The sequence below is a fragment of the Acartia tonsa genome, chromosome 2 (assembly GCF_053477335.1).
Source record: "Acartia tonsa isolate MP-2025a chromosome 2, ASM5347733v1, whole genome shotgun sequence".
Taxonomy (NCBI): Eukaryota; Metazoa; Arthropoda; class Copepoda; order Calanoida; family Acartiidae; genus Acartia; species Acartia tonsa.
Window position 1 is genome coordinate 31,417,870 of NC_137261.1, and position 26,906 is coordinate 31,444,775.

The window sequence follows — 26,906 nt, forward strand, 5'->3', positions numbered from 1 at the left end:
GAGAAAAAAAGTACAACCTCTATAAGTAGCGAAGCACAAAAAAACATGGATTGAAAAAGGACAAAGTGAATCAACAAATGTTCAGCGGCCATAAAAAGAAAGAAAGATATTAGAATAGAAAATATCAGGAATGATAAAAATCACAAAACCTTCATTAAAAATAAGTCTATGTCTTTTGTTGCAAAACAACAGTTCTTGTTGGTGTTTGAGAAAGGGAAGCGGACACTTGCATAGAATGAGCTGATACGCATCTAATAATATAGGAAAATTCAATAATTCAAGACAGGGTAAGAGAGAAGAAAATAGAGAAGTTTATCTACCGGTAATTAACCAATCCTGTTCACTCTTTTCACACACAGAAATTCTAGAATCTTTGGTATTTTGGTCTGTTTTTCTAAATGTTCTTGAATAGAAGTATAAAAATTTAATTTTCCTTTGTTCTAAGGGATTTTTGTGTCTATAGATGAAAAGACAAGTAGCTTTATTATTTATTTTCCATATATTTCCCCATATCTATGGTGTTTTTGGTCTTATTTTTAAAACTTTGCGAATAATAATATCAAAAATAAATTTTTCGTCGTTCTAAGGGATTTATGTGTATATACACATGAGAGGACAGGTAGCTTTACTTTTGATTTTTCCCATTGCCTGACATAACTTTGCTGGTTTGTCTGATAAAAATTGTGGATATTGGTATAAAAAATATATTTCTATAAATAAAAAGACAAAGAGCTTTTTGTCTGATTTTGAAAATGTTTTGTTAAGTCACGTTTTTTTGTATGGAAAGGTTCTAATGATACACAGAATGTGCTGCTAGACATTTGGGAGCTAGCTGCATTTAGACGGACAAACCCTAATTTTAGAATAGCGGTGTTACGAATCAAGAAAATATATTTATATATGAACTAATCTTATATTGTTTGCTAACAAAATTATTTTATATTTACAATATTAGTACTATTATATAATTGAAAATTTTATCAGTTATTTTTTACATAACTGTGGCGAAGCAACTATACAACTAATTTCCAATAATTGGTCAGTAAGGTCTGTAAAAATAAAATCAATGATGACAAAATCCCACTGAAGTGTGTACAATGGATATATTATTACTTGGATCTTACACCAGATTTTTATGTTCTTTAATAAAGTGAAACTTGCAGCGGGCTAAAATAACGATTTCCCTCTTCCAACCCCTTTACCCCACCCCTCGCCCCCTAAATAACCATTTACCGAGTTCCATGTTAGCAAGCTAAATTGACGACAATTCTTCCCCTGTCATAATATCCACTTTTATTCTACATCCATTTATCTTAAACAGTTTAATCGAACAGTCCAAATTTTCTGGAAAGCTTAGCATTGATCATGAGATGGTTTGAGGCTAATGTGGGAAGGGGGGAGGGGTGATTTGGATGAGTTGAACCTAATATATAATAATTATCAGCATCAATTACTAATTTATTTGTTAAATTTAATACAAAAGAAACTAATACATAATGTAGATTAATTCATGTGATGTCATCACGCTTTCCTGTAAGGTTGCTGGGGTCTGGATGTAGATAGATGGCTGTACTTGTATCTAAATGGTCAATAATTTAGTAGGTAGCTGAACTGATAAAAAGAATGAAAATAAACTACGAATTGAATTGTTTCGATTTGAAAGCATTTAATCTTTATATAAAAGTAACAGGATGTTTACTGTCTATCTGTGTGTCTGTTCGTAGCCTAGAAGCTAAGACTAACAACTGGACCGTTGTCGTTTTCCTTTACAGCGAAGCGTCTTATAGACCCAGGGAAAGATATGTAACTATTTTCGAAGAGAAATAGAAGAAAATACCCCTTCCAAATTTTTTTCTTTTGCTTTTTAATGGTAGAGTGTCGACTTGCAATCCCTTCCTTTTTCTAAAAAACATTGGTTCAGACATACTGTCTCGTCCTCTTTTCGAGGAAGCTTTGGGTTTGTCAACCACAAATTAAATTTCTGATTTTAATTCCTTATTCCCCTAAATGAAAAATGTTGTCTTTGCTTGGATAGCGTCTTTTTTTGAGAATGTGGCGCGGCATTTTTTGTTTGTTTTGGTACTTCAGAATTGAACGGGAAAGAATAAACATATTTGAGACCAAGAGCAAGCTCTCTCGTGCGTCACAGAGTGCGGAGTGAATCTACTAGTAAATCAGGGGTTTCACTATGAAACACTTCAGGTACAAATGGGATCCTTTGTGCAAATAGTGCGGTGTATAGGGTAAAATGATAGATTTTTCTACGGCCCTTTTAGCCAGCTAAGTAAAACATTTAATTATGATTTCATATATATTGTGTTTCTATTTTTATATACCTATTTTGATACATTTTTACATGATTTATTAAGCCAAGTAATATTCTTTTTAAGCACAAGTATCCAAAGTTTCTTAACCTTTAAATAATAAAGATTTATAAAAGTACCCAAAGTTGCTTAACCCACAAATTATATTAATACTATATAAATGTTTTAATGTTTCTTGATTATTAATTGAACTTGTATTTTCAGGACTACTGTAATAGTGTAGAGTAACACAATAAATCATTATATAATTATACATATCCTGTTGATGGTCCTGATTTTGGGTAGATGTCTCCATCTTAAGATCTCTAAAACTTCTTTTGCCTTTTGAAGTCATACTTGACCTAAACTGCTGTATGGTCAAGACACATATACCAAAGGGGTACCCAAGGTGTATTCCCTCCTTTCCAGGGTTATGCCCAAATAAATACTTGAGAAATGGCCTAAAACCTACCCATGTTGGAAGACAGTTGGTTTGGGACCATAAACTGAGGAGTTTGAGAAGTAAGACGTCCACGAGTTTTCCATATCTAGTCCGGGCTCGTACTCAACACCTAAACATACGAAATGGTCAGGGATCTTAAGAGACAAGGAGAAGAGAGAGAAATGTATGTACATCTCTTTCTGTATAATTAGATTATTGTTGAAAAGTTTGTTCACTTCTAGTTTGAAGCAACTAATAACGATTTAATATAGTTTTGAAGTTAATGAATGAGTTAATGTGTCCTTCTGTATTCATTCGAAACCGATTAATGTTCAGTGAATTAGAGCCGGTTCTCAACCGGTACCGAAAAATTATGTCTTGCATCGTATTATATCCATTTTTTCCGATTATAAAAATGTACAATCATAAGATTAAAACCAATTTTTTTAGCCCGTGCCCGTGCATCTCAGAGCTAAAAAAAACTGGTATTAATCTTAAAATTGAACATTTTTATATCAGCTGAAAGCTGTTTATGATGCGATGCGATAAATAACTATTAAAAACTTTAAGTACATAGCATGGTAAATATTACTTCCTCACTGGTAACAATAAAGTTTCAGAAGGTCTGTACGTTCATAAACGACACTGACCTACCATCTCAAAAAAAATGTTTACACAATTCCACCAGACAATTTTACATTCTGTTAATAAGACTAAATTTATTTAAAGATCTCATCTTATTATAAATATAAAAACTGTATTATCTGAATTATATATTTTTTCAGAGAATTTCATTGTTGAATTTTCTACTACATTTCCTGTAAAATAACATATATTTCAAAAATTATATATTTTAAATGCCTCCATTGGTTTTTGGTTGAGTTTCAGCCAACAGTTTAACAAGCTTATGCCCAATTTTTATTTGGAAGTTCTAGTTGTTCAAATCGGTCGTGACTGATTTTACAAGGAAACTTATAAACTAAATAACTTAAAAGTATGGATAATTGACGAAATTAAAAAGTTACCAGCCATAGAGTCATGTCGCGAAGAGCTATGGGTCTCATGCGACGAGAACATTGTGTTTGATACAGTTCTGTGCTGTTGGACACGTTCTATTCTGGAGGTTTCTCTGGCAGCGTCTGCAGTTATCCTTGCCTGCAAGGCTGCCTCTCTACGTGCAGCCTACATACAAATACAAGATACAGGTTGCTAATAATTCCAAGTTTTCATTGCAAAATCCTCAAAAAGGCTAATGTGGTTGTTGAGCACTTATACCCCCCCCCCACACTATAGATAGATATATAGATGGATATATAGATATATTGATAGATAGATAGATAGATAAAATGGTATACCTCTTGTTGCTGTTGTAAGAGAATTAGCTGTTTGTCCTTTTCTCTGAAAAGAAATCATTCAGTTTAGAAAAAAATATTATTGTAAAAAGGGGTTCTAGTACCCAAACCGTTACAAGTAGAGTTTTAAACTCATAATTAATCTAGGATGACATGAGAACAGATCTATAATACAGATGTATAACCATATAACTACCTTCCTCCCTTTTTCAATGACCTTTTCCGTCTGCTAGCAAATTGTTTTCTGTCCCAATTAAGAGTCAGCACAAGGTCATTGCAATAGGGAAATACAGTTATTTAACCCTTTCTCCCTCTAGTGTTTTACTCTAATGACATGAGTATACATTTGAGTCACTTATTTGTTAAAAAGAGAAACTTATGTAGTGTGGTCTAAAAACCAAGAAACCTGTGCCTGTTAAAGGATCTGTTTTAAAATCCTGAATTTGATTTTCAGCTAAGCTTAATATTTCAACCTTCAAACAAAACAAGAATGACAACATTTATAAAAGTAAAGCTCTGAAACGGTAAGACACACGAACATTAACACATGTAGAGTGTCAGAACTGAATAATCAGAATATAGATGTATTCAAAACAAAATTGTAATTAGATTTGTTGAAAAACCGCTTACATGGCGGAAAATCTTTACGGACATACTTACATTTTTAAGACTTAATTATAGAGTTGATTCGGTTATAACATTGTATATTGTTGTCCTATGAACCAGTATTCACAAAATCAGATTAATAAGATGATTATAATGCATAAAAATTTGATGTCAAAAAAGATAAAAAATCAATATGCTTAAAATGAACCTACAGGCATTCAAGTAACGATTATAGAGTTGCTACGCTTTCTAAATCATACCTAACTATTACATGAACCACCATGCAAAGTTTGAGTTTAATAGGACAATTCTAACATGCCTAAATTAACGAAAAGAGCTAACCGTTAGGGACGTACAGACGAAACGACCCTAATTATAGAAAAGCTTTGCTGTTACATGGAACACTTAAAGCAAAGCTGTACCTGCGTTCATCTTGAAGCCTCTTTCTCTCCTTCATGATATCCTCACCTCTCACTGCTAAATCTTCAACCTCTAGTCTCCTGAAATAATATGTTTTGTCATTTTGGGTTCACTACTGTAACATTTGAAAGCATATTGATTTATACTTAACATGCGCGCATGAAACAATAGATTCTTTAAAATACTATGATATATTAGCAAAATTACCCCTTCTGTAGATTACAATTAATGGTTGAAACGTTTGGAACCAACCAATCAAAATTCAGTAAGGTTCCCAAAATTGTTCAGCAAACGAATAAGAAAACATTAATATAAAACTTTGGGGACTAGTGTAATCAAATGCCCTCTCCCTTCCTGATTGTATAAGTATGTTATGTGCATGACGAGTCAACAATATCTCTTTTTTTAAAGTCAGAATCATATCTCTCATGTCATGTCAAGTACCTCAATCCAAGTTGATAAAGCTTGCTTCCAGGCTCAATGCTCAGCAGATCAAATTCACCCAAACATTTCTCCAGTCCAAAACATCCTAAAAAGGAAAAAATATTTTTATTTAGTTATTTTTGATGACTTGCAGCTTTGCCCCTAGTCTAAAGAGGCCGAAATTGACGAGTTGTGCATTTAAAAAAAGCATAAATCCATTTCTAGTCGAATATAAACTTTCCTTAAAACCACGATTGATAGAGAGTAATCTAGTGATATATTGCTTTTTGAAATAAAAAATAAAAACTCTTTTCGCATGGAAAAAATTAAAAATAGGATAAATAAATATTTAAAATTCTAAGCACGTTTTAAATATTAACTTCAGAATAAAGATATGTTTCTTTGTTTTTATAAAATAAATGTATTCATAAAATCTAGTATAGACAATAAGAGATATTAGTATAGCGTCATGAAACTTTTAACTCTTTTCTCAATATTTCGAGGTTTCCAATAAGATTTTATAATTCAGAAAACGCTGATTGTAAATTTTGAATGTATAATAATCCTCTATTTCAGTATGCAATTATTTCCGCGAAGAACAACACCATTAATTCTTTGCGCGAAGCCCTTAGAGGCTAGGAGAGAAGCCACTAGTATCTAAGGGCTTAATTATTCCTTTAAAGTTAGAAACGTCGTATTTTCTTTGAAAAGCTTGTATTCCAACATCTAAAGTATCAAGAGAATTTTTAAGTAGTTTAAGTGCGATTTCGACTTATTACATTAAAGTTAAGAAACATCAGAAACATATACAAAAAGCAGATAGTTGAAAAAAAAGAGAGAGAAAAAGGGCATAATGAAAACGAAAGAGAATGTTTTAGTCCAATCTTTAGAACATAAATATAGAAGAAACAGATGAAAAATGGTCTCTTCTATAAATGCTTTGTATATGTATGAAAAAGAGGTAAATGAAAGAGAGAAAAAGCATCCATCAGTCTCTTATTTCGATTTTTATTTATTTGTGATATAACTGTACTTATATGATAAAGGGTTAGTAATACAAATCTGACAACCATAGCATTACTGACAGGTAGACATACAAACAGATATACAGACACAAACACATTTAGTGTAGTTTCGCATCTAATAATTAAAGTTTGTTTTTTTCTGTTTATGTAAAAATTTAGATTTTTTTTCGTTGGCGCTAATCTTCTGTCTGGCAAAACTTATTTGGTTGGTTCTATTTTCACACGGTAGTGATGGCACACCTTTATTTCTCTCATATTTGACTCTCTTTTCAAGAGCGTTTTAATAAAACAGCAAATGTACGAATACATTTAGTTTATTTAATAAAAAAAATTGGAATGATTAAGTCCAAAACAGAGTAAATAAAATCATATTACTGAAAATTCTTTCTTTTTAGAAAAGCATAAATTTGAATAGCTTAAAATAATCCCAAGGCTTAAATTTCATAAAAAAAATAGCCTAGAGCAACTAAGGAACTTTCATAAACTATTAAGCTTCCATAAAGTCTAAATATTTAATATGTTTAGCAGTTAGCGAGATTTTAACGGACAAACAAAAGACTTTACTACTCTAAATAGCAGCATTTCATATTGTTCTTTATGTGTTTTGTTGTTTTGAATGGAATCTTGCTCTGATTTTTCTCTTTCTGTTGGTGTCTGGTTTAACATTCATTAAATCAATTTATTAACAAATTTTTATTACCAAAAAATTAATCTTAAGAAATTAATAAAAATGTTTTTAACTTGGACCTTTGAAAGAAATTTGTCTACAGAAAATATTTAAAGAAAGGAGCTGTGATAAAAATTGTTTTATAATCTAATCTTGAAAAAAAATGTTTAAACGACCTTAAGGGACATATTGATTCAGGGATAAGGCAATAGCCGATAAATTTATGTACATCCCCAATGATGATACGCAAAATTATACCTTTTCAATTATTGGTTTAAACGTTTAAACACTCAACTTAATAAAACAACCAATCACAATTCAATAAAAGTTTTCAAAGTTGTTGAGCCAACGAATAACAAAATGCTATTATAAAACTTTGGGGACTAGTTTAATAAACAGCCCAATGTCCCCTACCTCCCTGAAATTAACCTGTGATTTGATTGTAAATTTCATCATGTTCTCTCTTTAATTCTTCCACCTCTTTGATTTGGTCTCGTACCAACCAATGAATCTTAACAAGTATTCATAATTCATAATTAGCGCACCAGATATTTAGTCGGAAATATCAAAATAAATGGCACATTGACAGACACTACTTGTAGAGGAGCTACACAACTAACAAGAATGTCTGTAGTCACTGCATAAACATAAGTCCTGCTTTTAAATAGATCTTGGAATAAAACAATGAACTACACAAGTTTTAAAGTATAACACGTTTTTAAGCCAACCGATGTTAAAAAACCATTGTATTCGTAATTTAAAGCAGAGCATCTTAAAAAGACAATTGCCAAGAATTATGAATATGAAATCCTTATACTAAAGTAACAGGTTGTCAGTTTGTCTGTTTGTGTGTCTGTGTGTTTGTACCGAAGGATCTCGCTAACCGCTGAACCGATCGGGTTCTCCTTAACAGGGTAGCTTCTCATAGGTCCCGGGAAGGTTTATAACTATTTTGAGGGAAGGTACCACCACCCTCCCAAGAGAAATCGCCCCTTGAAAAAAAATTTTCGACCAAAAAAAAAATATTTTTAACTAAAAATAAAACTAAGAGTGGGGATGGGCACCCCCCTTAAAAAAAAATTCCCCCCCCCCCCCCCCAAATACAAATTATATTTTTTTTTCAAATCTAAAATAATAAATTTGGTTATCAAATTCGACTCTCCCCTCTTCAAGTGCCCCTAGAGGCCTCTAGGGGCGTAGCCGCTAGTGTATGACATAAAGGACCATCGGGCGGAAAGACAGAGGAACTACAAGATCATAATGGATACCTGATTCCATGATAGAGTGAGTGGATCTAAGGAGTTTAGATCAACAGGTCCATAGTCCTGCCCACTACCAGCTGTTACTGCCACTAAATTTTTTTTTCATCATTTACAAATTTTTACAGGTAAATTCAATCACAAATCCAATACTTAATAAGATTTGTTTATATATATATACATATATATATATTGTGAATATTCAATCTCAGCTCAAATTAACTGATTACAGAATTTTTTTCAAAAAAGATTTAAATAAACTATTATCTATAGGCCACTTTTTATACTATTTATTTTAGTGGCAACATATACGGTTACGTCATATACTGCTTAATTTTATATTTAAAAAAAGTGTTTTTCGAAAATAGTCTAGAACCATAATATGAATAGTAGGGACATTCCCTGAAGAAAGCCAATCGCTCATGCGATTAGCGAGGATTTAAGCCGGACGGACGGACAAACGGATAGACAGACATCGTATATAGAATTATAGAATAAATTTTAGACGGGTGAATTTTTCACATCTTAGGCTAACTGAACCTAAACTTATTTATAAAAAGCTTTCCTTTTTATCCTCCAAAAGTTAATTAATATTATGCAATATTCAAGGGGCCATATTGTACCTGAAGATAAACCATATTTCCTATAATATTTAATATTTAATTTCAATAATTTTTCAATAATGATAGTTTTTTGATTGTATAAAAGCTAAGTTTGTCAATTATGGTATATTTATTTCTCAACAATCGCACTGTTAAATATTTCATGTAAATGATATTTTCCTAAAAAGCAGCAGATTTTGAAAATAACCATGTCTCACAAAAAAAAGATCACAATAATATCAGCACTTTTGGCTTTAACTTGTCTTCACTAGGGTTGCAAATTCGTAACAAACACACCGGGATAAGAAATTTTGGTTTTATTTCAGGGGAATTTAAATAATATAATATTTAATACATATTCAAGGTATACCAAAATGTGTTAAATGTTACTTTTTAACACAATTGATTTTCTCATTTTTAAGTAAGGAATATTAGGCCTAAAATACGGGGGCGGAAAACTAGGAACCAGTATGATACTATTAAGGCGACCTTATGCCCAATTCTAATGCACGGTGTCCCCATGATGACACTAATGTTTATATCTTTTTTAATGTTATTCAGCTGTTGATAATAAAAGTCATGTTTAAAGCTTTAGCAAAATTGAATAAGAAGTGACTTAAGGATCGATTCCCTTAAATAGTTTGAATAATATTATTCCATTAAATAGAGTTTGTTTTCTTCTTTACATTGTTTTACCTGTATTTCACAATATTTTAGGATAAATAATATGAAGATAAATATTTTGTTTAATAGTAAAATTTGATTTTGATCTATTGATTTTCACAGAACGTGTAATGTATATCATGATTTTAACTGGATCATAAAATATACTTTAATAAATGTATATAACTTTGGAGTAGATAGGTAATAAGGTATGCCTTTAGAGTATTAAAGATAGGATATAGAAATAACTTATTTGTACAAAGATAAACCACTTTTATTTATGCTTATTATACCAAATATAATTTACCTTTTATTAAGAAAAAAAATCAGTTTCTTTTGTAGTTTTGGAAGAGAACCGAATGCACCCAGTGGGCTGGGAAACACCTGGTCTTATTTGTAAGAGCGCACAGGTGTGAAACTAAAACACACGCATACAAATACGCACTCGAGATTAGATCTATGTGTTTAAATGTCGTCTTCGTAATTGGAATTTTTAAAACAAAAATAAGTTTTTATTATTTACTGAGCTTTCTAGTTGCTTCGCCCCTAGCCTCATAAACATTAAAAAAATTTAATACCTTCAAAATTGTGATGTCATACTTGTATTCAATTTCCCATCAGTATCAGATAATCAAAGTCAAACTATGGGTAAGAATAGCACATCATAATATCCTGATATAAATGAAACAGGATTGTGTGTATGTTCTGTCTGTCTGTCTGTCTCAGAAGGATCTCGCTATCCGCTAAACCGACAAGGTTCTCCTTTACAGTGTAGGTCCTGGGAAAGATTATAACTAGTTTTGAAGAGGGTAGCGTCATCCACCCTTGAAAATCGCCCTGAATGTAGATGGTAGAAGTTGGCGATCATAACTATTTTAGGATATCTTAAAACTTGAATTACCCTCTCTCTTTTTTCCTTTCCCTATTTTGTGCGTCATTCTTGAGTCTACAGGTGTTTATACAAATGTAATTTTTTTTTTTTTAAATGACATTTGTTTAATTTTCCTTTGTAATTAAGCTTTTTTTAGGTACAGGGAAGGTTTTTAGCGTGAGAATTGTGATCAAAATTTGCGTATCATTTGTACTCATTTGCGTCATTTCTATTTTCAGATATCAATTACCCTTTATCCTGAATGTAATCTCACCCCCCCCCCCCCCACCAAATATTATTTTTTTTCGGCTTTTTTTATTCAATACTTTTAAAGATCCAAGTTCATTGGTGAATTTTTAAGTTTTTGCACTTTTTAGTAAGCGGTTTCGAAGGCACATTCAGATATCATTCTTATTTCAGGCTCATTTTCATGCTTGGTTTATTGATACAACACAATAGAGTATTTTGCAACCCTAAGACTAATATGCAAATTTATTAAACCAAGTTTCACTGGATTTAACCAGATTTGCGAGTACGTGAGAGAATGATGATAAAGAAAGAATGATGTACAAAAGATGAACAATAATGGGCAATAACAGTTGATCATGATTAAAATTTTTCTTAGAAAACTTTACTGAAATGATGTTTTATGGAAAATTAAAATCGATGAACAATAAGAATTTATCGAGATTGTAAAGAGGCAGCAAAAAGTAAGGGGATTGGGGGGGGGGGGGAGTCATAGAACCCCCACAACACCGTATATTAATACTAAAAATTCATGTGGCCCAATAAATTTACGGGACCTGTAGTTGTACACCCCCTTATAGCTTTTTTTGGGATTGTTCTCTTCACTTACACAATTCTGCTGTAGTTATCATATTAAAAAATATATAATCTATTATACGTAGAACGACGTCTGTCTGTCTGACCGTCCGTCCGTCTGTACCTTAAGATCTCGGTAATCACTGAACCGATTGGATTCTACTCTTCAGGGTATATACCTATTGGTCCTGTGGTGGTTTTAAGCTATTTTCTTGGGGGATAAGACACCCCTAACCCCCCCCCCCCCTCCCAAAATGAAAATAATATAAATCAATAAAAATAAATATAAAAAGCTATAAAAGTTATAAAAAGTTATAAAGAGTTATAAAATGTTATAAAGAGTTATAAAATATTATCAAGAGTTATAAAAAGTTATAAAATACAGAAAATATCTAAAAAAAATGTAAACAAAATGTTTAAAATTCTCCCCTGAACCTTCAGGGAAAAAAACCCTAGAGGCTAGGGGCGCAGCCGCTAGTATATACAAAAAGTATAGACTTTATTGAAGGAGTAGCTGCAATAAAAAAAATGGACCAATTGTTGATCATTGAAGAAAAATTATGTAAAAGGCGTGAGAAAAAGATGAGATGAAAACAAGGATGATAATATGATATAATTCAATTGTGTTTTCAAATAAACTCATTCTAAATTTGTTTTTTGTTTATATATTCTTCAGAAAACTACTGATAGTTAGTTTAGAATATTCATTTACCAACTCGTGTGTTTTTTTTTGTACAAAATCAGAAATCTACTCTATAATTTAAATGTTCCTCGTTAGCGACGTCTAATATGAAATGCGATTTTTTCTTCTATATTTTTTAATTTTTATGGAGATGTCTAACTAGCAGTTGTAGGGAGTGGAATCATAATTAAAAAACGCAATTTTCTTCCTTGCAATCAAATATACATATCTAAAAATTGTGATAACTTTGCTACTATTTGTTATTACCTCCTTGTTAAGGCTTTATTCCAATAAATGCGCTGAGCATAATCACTCACATAAACATTATTCATTAGAGAAGCTCACGAACAAATTATTGTTTACTATTGATGTCATAATATAATACACAATGATTTCGAAGGTGCTTTGACTTTTGTGTCAGAACCTAAATTGGACATAGTGCATTTCATTACCATAGGTTAGGTAACTTCATTTCACTTTTCAATAAAATCTAAAATGCAGCGGTTTTTGAGAAAAATTAGATTTGAAAATTTCAAGTTAGATTGTCATCCCCTAGGAGTTATCGCATAATCATGACAAGAAAAGCAAAGATTATTTATTTAAAATTTTGAACAACTTTGCTTTTATAAAGTTCTTCATAAAACCACTCCTGAAGGGAGTTAATTAATGGCCATTTTTATCAGTTGCTTTGCTAAGGTCACGGAAATTCAGCCTTAAATAAATCATATTAAGAGATGTTTTATGAAAGATTTTATAAAACCAAAGTTGTTCAAAATTTTAAATAAATAATCTTTACTTTTCTTGTCATGATTATGCGATAACTCCTAGAGGATGAAAATTTAACTTGAAATTTTCAAATCTAATTTTCTCAAAAACCGCTCCATTTTAGATTTTATTGAAAAGTGAAATGAAGTTACCTAACCTAGGGTAATGAAATGCACTATGTCTTAATTTAGGTTCTGACACTAAAGTCAAAGCACCTTCGAAATCATTGTGAATATATTCAATAGTTTAAAAAAATACAATTTTTTTCAACAATAACGGAAGGTACAGCTATGCTTTAATCAAGAGTGGTTTCATACTCACAATACCTTCCTAGAACATCCAGCTATTTAGTTATTCATGCCTAGTTAAACCTGTACCTGGCCTAGGCTAGCTGTGTGTGTACTAATACCTTTTACTTATCAATAAAATATTACATATACCTTATTTAAAAAGTCTAGTCATGTTTGTTCTATTCTATTTTTCAGCTACCATCTAGTTTGAACACCTTTTTTATACATAAAACCAAAGGCGTCCATCACCAAATTTTTTTTACCCCAATTCATTTTTGGATTTTAAATAACCCCTTAAACTTTTGTAACCAATACTTCCTGTGGTGTTTTTATTGGCATTATAATTCAATGGCGTTTTTTTTCAGATGCTGTTTTTTATTAATGATGTTAAAATTCAAATTTTTTTATTTAAATATTTCAGTTCTTTATAAATCATATACATTAATCTATAATGTTAGTAAACATTAGCAAGTTCCGTGACCTAACTGCTACATAAGGTGTAATTGTGCATGATATATGCTAGAGCTATTCTTTAACTTACATTATCCGTTATAATTGAAATGTATTGTTTAATGCTAAAAATCGAGGGGGGAGGAGGTGAAAAATAATTATCCGTTTTAATTGAAATGTAATGTTTAATGCTAAAAATTGAGGGGGGAGGAGGTGAAAAATAAAATTATCGATCAAATTTTAGTATTATAGGTGGCAGCCAAAACCTTATTTATATCATAATTTTGGCCAAATTCAGCCGCGCCGATTAGTTAAAGACTAGCTAGGCGTACATCAAGATAGAATTTAAAGGTGATTATTGATTAACAATAAATATCACCTACGATGTAAAATTTCAATATAAACAAGGAGAATATACATCTTCGTTTAGCGAATCTGTTTCGGAACGCAATGCCTAGCCGTTCTCGAAATCTTATCTCGAAGCCTTCCGAATGACCAACATAGTGAAGTTTACGAATGTGTATTTATTACCATGAAAACAGTAAGTCTAAAACAAAAATATAAGAATTAATTACATAAAATTAATTGTTATTATTTTTAGCATCGAGGTTGCGTGATTTTAATTTAATAAAAAATATGAATTTTCTAAAAAACTTAAAATTGGCACGAATCATATTAAATCGCATCAGAAATTGATAATTTTAGAATAAAATAATCAAGAATATAAAAGTAAATATTCGTATATCAAAACTTAGCAGTTAAATGGTCTATTTGTTGAAAAATTAATGATTTAAATTTCTTCATAAAATTGTACCATTCTACGCTTATTTTCAAGAATTAAAAGATAAATTCTTACCACATATGATGTCAAACTAAGCAGGAAGGCTTATTTGAGATCTTCCACATATCAGAGCGCATGTATATTCAAGCAATACATTATTTTCATTCACGTAGCTCCTCACATGGGAAATATCAAAGGAAAAGTGCGCGTCTCTTTTGTTTGTTTACAAGCCACGCGCGGAGATAGTTAGGAATGCCACGTAACATACTCATTCTCTGGGGAATTCTGGTGTAAGGAAAAAGGGATTAATGGGTTCGAACTTGCCGGGGAATACAAGAAATACATACCGACACACACCCGTCTATTCACTGGGAATCGAACACAATACCTCATCTTTGCAACATGCGTGCAGACAGTGTCCACGAAATCACAATCTCATAACGCATAAATTACAAGAGTTTAAAATGTCATGGCCATAAGGCCTAAAATTGGTTATGGAAACTTACGTATACCACAACGACTCAAACTGCCTCAGCTACCACATAAGGACAGGAATAAGGGAATGGGAAAAGCATTCAACATTCATGAATTGCACATTTACCACTCACACATCTCATTATATCATGGCCTCATAATCTCAAATAAAATTAGAATTACAGACCATGTAATTGCGAATACATGAATTAATAATCATTAGTACCTAAACTTCAATTAGGTACCTACATAATAAAATAGGTAAATGATTTTTATACTAAAAATCGCATCGATAATTAAATAATCAACTCAAACTTTTTTCATCAAAAGAAGGAAAGATTAAATAATAACATTTCTTCTACTAAATCTTTTTGCTAGAAAAGAAAAGTAAAATTGCATAAAAACTTCTCAATAATTAGAATTTTTCTCCGACAGAAAAATAATTATGCTTACGTCTAAACATTTTTCAGATAAGATAAGTAAGATCCTTAAATCTAAACATGTTTTAATAAAATAGATACTTAAATCTAAATAAAATATGACTGTAAAAAAATCATCAAACTTCGGAAAATTAAAATTTCATAATTTTAAATCTTTGTGAATCAAAATTGCGTAAAATTAAAATTGCAATTGAAATATGCAAATTAAATTTACTAAAATAAAACAAAAGCTCAATGTAAGAAAAGAACTTCTCTAAAATGCTGAATCTTCAATTTCTCTCTGTTTTAAGAAGAAAGCAACATATACATATTCATACAGTCATAATTAAAGGCAATCTGGGCCTCAGTTAGAATGAATCCCTCAAGATACAAACTAACAATGTCCATCAAATAATAATAAATGCCTTGTGCCAGCTATCCTGTTGGACGTTATGACTTTCCATCACATCTTTTGATACTGCATAATTTCTAACAGGATTTCTGGCGCAGGGCTGCATCAACTGAAACAAACATAATTAGTGATGTTTAATTCAAATTAAAATAAAAAGAATCATGAAATAATTCAAAGAAACTTTTAAATTCATCAATCAAAGCAAATCAATCAAAATAAAATATTTTATGCTTTAGTTTTGCCGTTTTGCGTCGGGCCTGGCCGAGGAAACAGAGCTTAGGTACGTCGTAAAGCGGTCTTATTAAGCTAAATTCTACGAAAATCAAAGAATCTACTTAATTCATCGCGAAAAAAATCTACATTTTTTCTTTAGGTACATCAGTTCAAAGGTAAATAGTAATAATTTTAATATGCATGTAATATTAAATTATTTATGTGATTGTAATAAAATTCATAAAGAAATATTTAAATGATGTATAAACTCTCATTTTGTTAATTTCTTATCATATCAAATTTCAATCCAACAAGGATAAAAATGTTTATATCTGCATAGGTACCTAGGAAATTTTCCTCGAAAAAAATCCCAGGTCTCGGAAAGACTTAAATCATTGAAAGAACTTGCGAAAACGTATAAAAACTTAAGTTTGCATTTCAAATGAAAAAAATCTTGCATCGATTTGAAAGTTTAAACAAAATTGTATCAAAAATTGCGTTTTTTGTCTTTCGAAAAAAAATCTGATAAATCTACCGAAAAAATAAAAATCAAAGTTAAACAAGAACGATACTTATACTAAACTTTAGGTAGATTGATCTTCAGTAGTCGTCTTGCGGAAATCTCGTTATCTGTGGCGGCGGCGTCGTCTGATAACTTGTATCTGGCAACCACGGTCCTTCCACCTGGGCGCACTTCTTGAACTCGTCCCAGTTTAAATTTCTTCATCAAACTTGTGCTGTCATCAACAAGCACCACATCTCCTGGCTCAAGCAGCACCTCGTTGCGGCGCCACTTGATGGACTTCAACAGCTCGGGCATGAGCTGCTCCTTGTACACCTGATGGAACTGCCTGGTCAACTCCTCCAAGTTCTCCAACCTCTTGGTAATCTTGTCCTTGCAATCGGTTTCAAACGTACAGATTGCATCATTTGTCCTGCCTCAAAGCAAATCAGCAGGTGAAATAACTCTCCAGGTGTTGACATCTTCGCCAGCAGTGGCATAAGTCAACGGTTTAGAATTCAGCACTCTAGCTGTTTCAGCACACAACAACAGTAAATCATTGAAGGTTACGGTAGCTCCAGCCAATTTCTTGTTCAACACTCGCTTGACCAGCCCAACCTGTCTCTCCACAGTGCCAACAAATGAATGTGCAGCTGTGGGCACAAGATGCCACTCAAAATGCATCCTGGTATCCTTCAAAAGTTCATCTAGAATGCGTTTAGCACCTGCAAAATTGCAACCACGATCAGTTGTAACTCTTCTTGGCATATTGTTAAACGCCTGAAGTTTTCTCAAGCCGACCAGCACGGCTTCAGTTGAATAATCTGTCAAAACATCGATAAACACAGCCTGTGTAAATCTACAAGCTACTATCAACAACCAGACTTTGTACTTTGTCTTGGTTTTCCTGGTGCCAACACCAGGTTTCACAACTTCTATGGGTCCAGCAAGGTCCATATGGACATGGTGAAAAGGCACCGACGGTTCCACACGATCGGGCAGGATATTAGCCATTGCGGGACTCAAACGCTTGGCATACTCAATGGAACATGCAGCACAATTCTTGACCACTTTCATAGCCTCCATGCGTCCATGTGTGATCCAAGCATACCTTCGGCTTTGAGCCAAAGTCTTCCTGTGGCCTCCATGGCCCAGCTCATCATGAGCTTGTTGTAGTATCAGCTTGGCCAGCCTGTTGTGGCGGCTAAGCAAGACAACACCTGGGCTGTCCTTCATAACTTTCCTTGGGCCTCCAGCTGCGGCCTCAAGAGCTTCGTCACCTCTGGCGGCCATTTTAAGTATTGTAAATGTCCGAAGAGGAAAACATCCATCGTGACCCACTATGGGCCAACAAACCTGGACTTTGTGATGATACGGCTGAAGAGAATCATACTTCCCCTCGGCGTCCATGGTCATTTCCTTCTCTTGGTTGAAGGATGTCAAAAACAGGTCACAAACAGAATCCAAATAAGTGTTTGTGAAAGTATAGTTCTCATAATACCTAGAACTATCATTGTTGCTACCACCATCCTCATTTGTTGCAACACCACGTTTCTTGACAAGTAACATTTTGAAAAGGTTAGCAGCCTTAAGAACTGCGGCAACAGTCCTTCTTGCCTGCTTGTAGGTCCTCCTTGCCAGCGACCTCCAGAAATCATTGTCCACCATTTGTGTGAACATGCACTTGAGCTTCGCCATCTTTGGATTAAGCTCACTCTCAGGAATAGATGCGTTAACCTCACCCGCCGTTTTAACGGGCCACTGGTCCTGTTCCAGGCGCAACCAGCTTGGACCTTCCTGGTAAGTAGATCCAGGTTGTACATCCTCAATTGTACACAAACCTCGCGTAGCTAAATCTGCAATGTTGTGTTGGGTAGGTACCCATCTCCAATCTTCAGGGCTCGTCAACTGTTGTATTTCAGAAACACGATGACTGTTGAAGACATTTAGCATAACACTGTCACTAGATAATTGTGCTAGGGCGCAGCTGCTATCACTAAAAAATACTTTGCCAGAGATGTCAAATGGTAGGGCTCTGACAGCTGTATCCACAAGCCTTGCCAAGATTAGGCAAGATAACATTTCTAACCTCGGTATAGACTCCATCTTAACTGGTGCGACACGTGACTTGGCGCAACACAAAACTACATCAAATCCTCCAGCAATTGGCCACCTCAGGTAGATAATGGCTGCATAGGCTGAGCTTGATGCATCACAGAAACCAATTACCATTGGAAGCCCCAATGGCTTATCAGGAATCATCGAACGTCTGAACGACACATTTCCAAGTGCCGCCCTGTCCTGGAGGCTGCTCACAAACTCAGACCTCAACTCTCCAGGTATGAAATCATCCCAGTCACATCCATGTATGCAAACTGAGCGTAGACATAGCTTGGATTTAAGCAACAATGGTGAAGCTAAACCCAACGGGTCTTACAATTGTTGTACGATTCTCCAAACTTCTCGTTTAGTTATCGTTTCAGGTAGACTTCTCCAGAGATCCTCCAAGTCCAGGTCCTCCAGCAACTTTCTACCTTTAATCTTCGCGCCGTGGTTGGCTCTAACAGGCAAAAACAATACATCCTGTTTTGGGTCCCAAACAATGCCCAAAACTTTTGCTCTGTCAACATCATCTCCAGAATAAATAACAGATTTAAATCTGAAATTTCCAGGTTCAATCATCTGCTCCAGCTCTCGGACCAGCTGGACAGCTTCAGGTTTACTGTTATGACCGCTTAAGTGGTCATCTACGTAGGTACAAGTCTCCAATTTTACAGAAGGAGGATCTTGATACAACACAAATTCAGATCTGAGCGGCTGCTGAACATCTCTCCACACATCTTGACTGGCTATAACATCAGAACCTTTAATCTTCTCAGATCCATAAACATCATGAACATCCTGCTGGGATCTTCCACCAAAAATACGACCAGTGAGTCTGAGGGCGGTCACGGCCATATCGCCTGCGAGGGCCTCACCAAAATTAACAGTTTTGGTGAGGTAAACCTCCGGCTCTCCATCAACTGTATCAGCAAAAAATACGCGTTTCAGCTGAGAATCTTCATAGGTAGCTAACAAACTGTTATAAAACTTCTGGATATCAGCCACAAGCGCACACTTGTAGCTTCTGAACCAAATAAGATTATGCATCAGGGAATATAATGGAACTGGCCCATCCATCATAATACTGTTGAGACTCATCCCCTTGCAACAGAGGCTGCTGTTGGCGCATATCCTCAACGGCGTGGAAATACTTTCTTTATATGCACACACCAGGCTCGAATAATAAACAGGCCCAGTATAAGACAGATCTTCTGGCGACGCTTTAACATACACGCCACGAGAAACAGCTTCATTGAACACTTGGCAGAAAGTATCATATTCGCCTTTTTTGACCATTCTTTGCCGGTCACGCAGGCAAATCTTGTACGCCTGCTCTGAATTATCAAACAACACACTTGGCGGCGTCTTATAAGGATATGAAGCCGTCCAGATACGGCTCTCAAGATCCAGCGTCAAACCTTCTTCAATCAGCTGCCGCTTGCGCATGTCCAAGGCGGACTGCCCGGCGGCAATGGCAGCGCAATGGCGGCAGTTCCTACAGCCGCTGCACATTGATGGCGGCTGTATTCCCAGACTCTCCGTGGAAAGGAACTCCATCTTGCTGACCTCTAGCTTAGTAGCTTTACAAGCGACAGGATTAGCAACAGTCCTGCCGTCTGCAGACACAACTAGATAACCTGTACCAAATAAGCTTCTGTACAGTCTAGAATCACCAACCATTTTATCTGCACACGGGAACATAGCTGGTGTTAGGTGCCCAATAAGAACATCTATCTTACCATCAACCATAGAGAAATTATCAGGCTTCATATCGAAAATCTCGGCGGCGGCTGCAGGATCAATAGAACGTAACCCTTCGTTAGTACCAATGCTGGGCACTACCGCCGCCTCCAGAATATGGCAATTCCGGTTGCGGTCAACCAAGCAGATTTTAACCGTAGGACATGCTTGGCTCTTTCCATCCGCCAAAGAAATAGTAGCTGTGCGACCAGTTGATGGCAACTCTAACTTCTTGGCGATACTTCTAGAAATTAATGTGAGATTTGCTCCACTATCCCACATCGCGTTGACGGTGACTTGGCGTTTGTCAGCCGCCACGGCAGGGAGCTGCTGCAACATCAGCATATAATTGTTCTTGCTGAACAACTGTGATTCATAAACTGCCGCAACTTGTCCACCAGCAACAGATTCGTGTAACAATGAATTATGAGGCTGGTTGCAGCTGTCTATGGTACAGCTGCCAAGTCTATCGGCCTTAGGACAATCAGCATCCCTGTGTCCCCTTTGAAGGCAAAGCAGACAGGCGCCGATCTTCTTGATAAAGTTTTTACGTTCAGGAACAGACAGATCCCTAAACTTAGAACACTTAAACAACAAGTGTTCAGAACTGCAACCTTCCGACGGGCAAGGCTGTTTCTTCTTGGTCTTTGCTGGAGACCCAGGTTTACCTACGGCTGTAGCTGCTGCCGCTGGATTACCTTTCTTCTTAGAGGGGGTGTCCATATCAGTCGAGCACCGCATTAAAATAGCGCCCCTCTGCTCTTCGATAATCTGCATCAACTTTGGCACATTTGGGGTGTCCATGGAGCCCAATGCCAAATTAAGCTTGTCTTGAAAGTCTCGAGGAAGTTTCTTGGATAACATCTCCAGGAGGATCACGGTCAACCACTGGCTGGTGGTAACCTCTTCATCTTCATCATCTTTAGTCAGCTGCTCCAGCTGGCTAACTGCACCACCGAACTCTGCTAACACAGTCACAATCTGGTTGGAGTCCGACGGCTTAGACTTTTTCTCCCATTGGTTGAAAAGGCAGAGCATTTGACGTGTCTTAGACTTGAAACGCGAGTCAAGGTAAGCCCACTGAGATTCATGCGATTGAATTGGAGTCTCAGCTCTTTATTTTTACAGACCTTCTCACTGCTCAACAATAACTGCAAATACGACGGGTCCTGTCCTACAGTAAGCTTTTTAAAATTGTCCTTAAAACTTACGTAAGATGCTTCCTGGCCGTCGAATGAGGGGAGAAGCCGCTCGTCAACACGATTCATATATCCTGGCGTGAACATAGAACCGGTGGCGAACTGTGGTGTGCCAAACGGTGACACAAATGGCGATGCTGCTGGGGCACCCGCCGTCATCGTGGGTGGCATCACAGGTTCAAGCTTAACCTCAGCCAATTGTTTCATCAATGCAGACAAAGTGTTTATAATTGGATCGGGCAAGGGAAAATATGACCCTTTAATAACTTTCACGATCTTCAAGCATCGATCATATAGTTCAGCCTGATGGTTAGGCAAATTATCACCAACTAAATCAACAACACTTTGAATGTCACTAAGCTCTTCTATAGCATCAAGAGCATCCTTCAAGGCACTATAGTCTTTTTGCACAGTAACTATATCAGAATAAATGTCACTAAACTCATCAAGCTCTTGGATTCTCAAACCAAGCTTGTTAAAACCGTCCATGATGCTGTCGAACGTTTCGAACTTGTCGTGGACAAGGATTGACTCCTTAGTGAGATGTCTAACATCAAGTTCTGAAGTATCACTGACCAACTTCATCACTCTACTTAGCTCACTGGTTAGGGCATCAACGGCTGGGCGCAGCCGCTTTCTCAATTGATCACCTTTATTCTTTTTAGGACCCATGATTGTCACTAAAGTTAACTGTACTGATTATGACTATAATAATGTGTGGTAAGGTATCACAACCAACACATTCACAAAACTTCACAGATTCTTCTTAGCTGCATCTGTTCTGTCTTGTTTTCATTGTTTCGAAACGCAATGCCTAGCCGTTCTCGAAATCTTATCTCGAAGCCTTCCGAATGACCAACATAGTGAAGTTTACGAATGTGTATTTATTACCATGAAAACAGTAAGTCTAAAACAAAAATATAAGAATTAATTACATAAAATTAATTGTTATTATTTTTAGCATCGAGGTTGCGTGATTTTAATTTAATAAAAAATATGAATTTTCTAAAAAACTTAAAATTGGCACGAATCATATTAAATCGCATCAGAAATTGATAATTTTAGAATAAAATAATCAAGAATATAAAAGTAAATATTCGTATATCAAAACTTAGCAGTTAAATGGTCTATTTGTTGAAAAATTAATGATTTAAATTTCTTCATAAAATTGTACCATTCTACGCTTATTTTCAAGAATTAAAAGATAAATTCTTACCACATATGATGTCAAACTAAGCAGGAAGGCTTATTTGAGATCTTCCACATATCAGAGCGCATGTATATTCAAGCAATACATTATTTTCATTCACGTAGCTCCTCACATGGGAAATATCAAAGGAAAAGTGCGCGTCTCTTTTGTTTGTTTACAAGCCACGCGCGGAGATAGTTAGGAATGCCACGTAACACACTCATTCTCTGGGGAATTCTGGTGTAAGGAAAAAGGGATTAATGGGTTCGAACTTGCCGGGGAATACAAGAAATACATACCGACACAGAATCTTTTATATAATAATAGCCAAGAAAATCATGGATAGAGTTACTTTCACGAGTTTTGCATTAACATCCATAAAAGCAAAATTAGATAAATAAGACGACGATCAAACAAACGAAGGACAAATACAAGATGTCAGCGCTTTTAAAATACAATACTATTTACCATATTCTGTGTATGTTTGTCTAAGAAAAAGTTTGTTTGATATTAACATACTTACATTTTTGATACTTATTTCTATAGGGATGCCTTGCTTATAATATCAAGTAAATAATATTTTTATATGACATAAAAAGATGTATTTAAAAAAGTTTATAAAGTTGTATAAGGAGCGTAACTGTTAATTTTATTATTTTATAATCTTGCTTCTTATTTTATTCAATTAATGTTAAGCTTGATAGCAAATTATTTCTTTAATTTGCTCGAAATTTTTATGTAAGATTATTTTTCCTCTGATGGCCTTCAATTTTTCGTGACTACAATCAACACTTTATTAATCACATATTATTCGTCCCCCAATGAGTAAAATTATTCCTTTGGCAGATCGTTTCTTCAAACTATTGATATGTACTCCTTAAAAATCTAAATACTACGATTTTTTTACTTCCTCAAGTGCCCACTAGGGGCGTAACCGCTAGTATAGTAACAATTAATAAATGAAATGTATGCCTGATTACCATTTAATTTGTCATCCTTGTTTTGTTAGAACTTACATAATAAAATGCAAATTATATGTAGATTAACGAGTTCAATTTGTAAAATCACAAGCTTCTCTGTTTTGTTTAATGAATGATTAATTATATAGAATGAAGGGAAAAGACAATGGACGATAAATTAATACTTACACAATTTTTATGCTGGCATAATTGCATTATAACTATTCTATATATCAGTTTTAAACAAGCTACTGCATGTCCAAAAAGACCTCGTAAATGCATGTAGCAATCAGACGATCTTCTTAAATAAATGCAATTCAAATATGTCTCGCAAACTATTATATGTACTTATCGGTCTTTAAATGCATATGCAAGCTTATTATAGGTCACGGGAATATTTTGTTTAAAAAACACAACATTTTTGGCTATCAAAAAGTAAATTGGTATTACATGTTTGTATGACTTGCATTTTTTCTAACGTCTCTAGTATGTTGTAATGTAAATTAGATAATTTGTGGATGCGCTATGCTTTGCGTATTTGAATTTAATTTAAATATTAATTAGAATAATTAAAACCCCATACATTAGATTTTTTTGTGTTGACCATTGAATTTTGAAAAGTTTACAGTTAATTTATATATTTTTGTTTCTACTCAGTGCCAACAACAGAGATTAAATAAAGTAATCACAGTATTTGTTCAACTGTAACAAGGATATACGTTTTCAAATATCAAGGCAATCACCTAACCTAACCCAAAATAATCTATTAAAATCCATTTTAAAAATACGACGAACTGTCCCTTAAGGGGCGATGCCACGAAAGGGACTATTCCCAAAATATGAAAATAAATGGAAAGGTTTCGTAATTTGTTCTCTCCAATATATTTATATTCTTGGTTTTACCAAATACTCTTTATTCCCATCCATGATTTTGTGCTTCGCTACTAATCGATGCTGTCATCCTTTTTTGTATTTTTTATAAGTTGGTTTTGCATAAAAGTGGCTATGAGTGACATTTGTCGACTTAACTGTAACATTATGACGACTGTGTAATAATGATATAATCTAAACCCAAGATTTCTCATTTTAAGGTTTCATTTTTTAAAGAACCTTATTACTTCATATATTGTATGTTAGCTTACTTTTATTGCATTTCACAGTTTCATGTTTAATTTTGATGTTTAATAAATTAATATGCTTTTATCCATGTTTTTACAACAAAACCAAAACTTACAAATGTTACTTATCATTCCATACTAGCTTCTATACAAATATTATATTTTTGTTGAATATTCTTCTTAAAAGCAAAGCTTTTCTATAATTAGGATACGTCCGTCCTGAAGGTATAACTTTTTCGTTAATTCGCTGCACAGCCCACTTTTTCTTGTTCAGTTTAGTGTTGAAAAAGTTACAAATTTGTAATCAATATTCGTATAGGATCAAATAACAGTTAGATTTGATTATTTACCCTTTTTCTCCTTTATATCTTTTTCATTCTTTGTGTACTTATATGAAATAATTTTTTTCTCTCTATCCTTCTCATTTTAATCTATGTACAATTATACCAAATTTGAAACATTTTTTTGTATGTACATATTTAAAGTTTAATCTTTATAGTTAAGGACACATGCATCACAATGGTATTGAAGAAAATTCTAGGACTTTTCCTTAAAGTGCCTAGCAAGCACAGAAACCACCTTATTTTTCCCTTGCAGTAAGGCCTAAACCTTCGGTACTATACATGCGATGTCCTATAAACCTGTGGGGCTACCCTGTACTAAATATATAACCTAACCTAATATTGTAAATTAATAACCTAGGAACAACTATTCCTCCCTCTTTTTAATTGTGGGTGTTTTTGTGCTTCTAGGCACTTTGAGAGAAACCGCCGATATTCTAAAACTGATCTAAACCGTTGTTTATAATAAGTCTTAAATGTCTAGTTCGGGTATAACTACTTTTAGATATAAATTTGCTTTAAACAAAATCATCGTCCTAAGCACCTCTAGCGATTAAAGATAAAAATTAACAAACTCTTCTTTAAGTTGTCATTCTTTAGTTTTCCTTTTAAAGGTAAATATTATATACAGATTAATAATATGACAAATCAGTAAGGCTTCCCTAAATAAGGAACTCAATAATCTGCATAGTGATTAAAAATTTAAGCTTTAGGGGAAAAAATACTATGAATAATAGTATAGTCGGCATAAAACTATAAACGTCGATAATAATAGTTGAAACATGAAAAGAATGGGCGAAGAAACTGTTGCTAATGTTGTTGTGTGATAATTCTTTATTTTGCACGTCACAGATTGATCTAGATTTTTTCTGTATGAAGAGTCATCTTGAACTACAATTATAGATTATGATTGCATAATTTATGCATTTGTAATTCCCAATCACTCACATCAATACCTAGATACATGAATGGAGAAGTATGTTTTGGGACATATAAATTACTGTTGCAGCACCTAAATCAGTCGGGGGGGGGGGGGGGGGGCGTTCAACGCCCCCCCCCCCTATTATCTCAGTCCCTATTAGATCTAGAGGGCTAAAAAATTTTGTGCAAGTCCCCTGTTTGATAATGAGTTTCCGACCTTAAGTGAGTCAAAGTCAATTTTCGCTTCCTCCTTCACCCCTTTATTTAACAACCTTTGTTTTTAGGTCCTTTTTTACTGAAAAATTTCAAACAGCTGTATTTTTCTTATTTTTGAAGATGGAAGAACAATGTTTTTACAGAAAATGTTTATTTTTATGTAAATTTTATATTAGAAATATCAAAACATAAATTTCAGCGGCCGCAGCTGTACTTGGCAGCTGCCAGCCGACGCAGTCGGCGGCCGGCGGGAAAACGGCGGCGGATCTTTATGAAATTTTAATACGTTATGTAGACATGTAAGGAAAGCTTAAGTTTAAAATTTGAAGTCTCTAAGTCAAAAATTGCGGTCACAGGAGCTTTTTAAAGATTTCTGGAGACCTGGAGGATCAGGACCTGGAGGATCATACCTGGAACCTGAAATTGACTTTAACACCTGTATTTCATATGATAATGTACTACTAGAGGATATTTTAGTATTTTAGTAAGATAAAAGGCTTTGTTTAAGTCAAAAAAATATATTTGCTCTTTACCTGGATCACCCTGCCAGGTTTGCTGGCATCCAGTGCTCGCCAGGATGGAGATATTCAAAAAATTCCAACTATCAGTTATGTGCTATACCCATACTTAAAAAGTCACGCAGTTTGGGCTCTTTATCTTTCACACACAGAAAATGA

General features: G+C 34.2%; 1 protein-coding gene across 1 annotated transcript; it reads right to left on the bottom strand.

Annotated features, from left to right (window-relative positions):
- Positions 1 to 893: 893 nt before the first annotated feature.
- On the bottom strand, positions 894 to 9,420 carry LOC145310495 (uncharacterized). Its single transcript, XM_080150448.1, has 10 exons — positions 9,280 to 9,420; positions 8,507 to 8,589; positions 7,668 to 7,749; positions 5,568 to 5,652; positions 5,126 to 5,203; positions 4,101 to 4,143; positions 3,771 to 3,927; positions 2,776 to 2,875; positions 1,532 to 1,579; positions 894 to 1,049 (listed from the first exon to the last, which is right to left on the bottom strand). Exons 1-10 carry the CDS (start codon positions 9,308 to 9,310, stop codon positions 1,040 to 1,042), a joined length of 717 nt encoding a protein of 238 aa, XP_080006574.1. The 5' UTR covers positions 9,311 to 9,420; the 3' UTR covers positions 894 to 1,039.
- Positions 9,421 to 26,906: the final 17,486 nt, after the last annotated feature.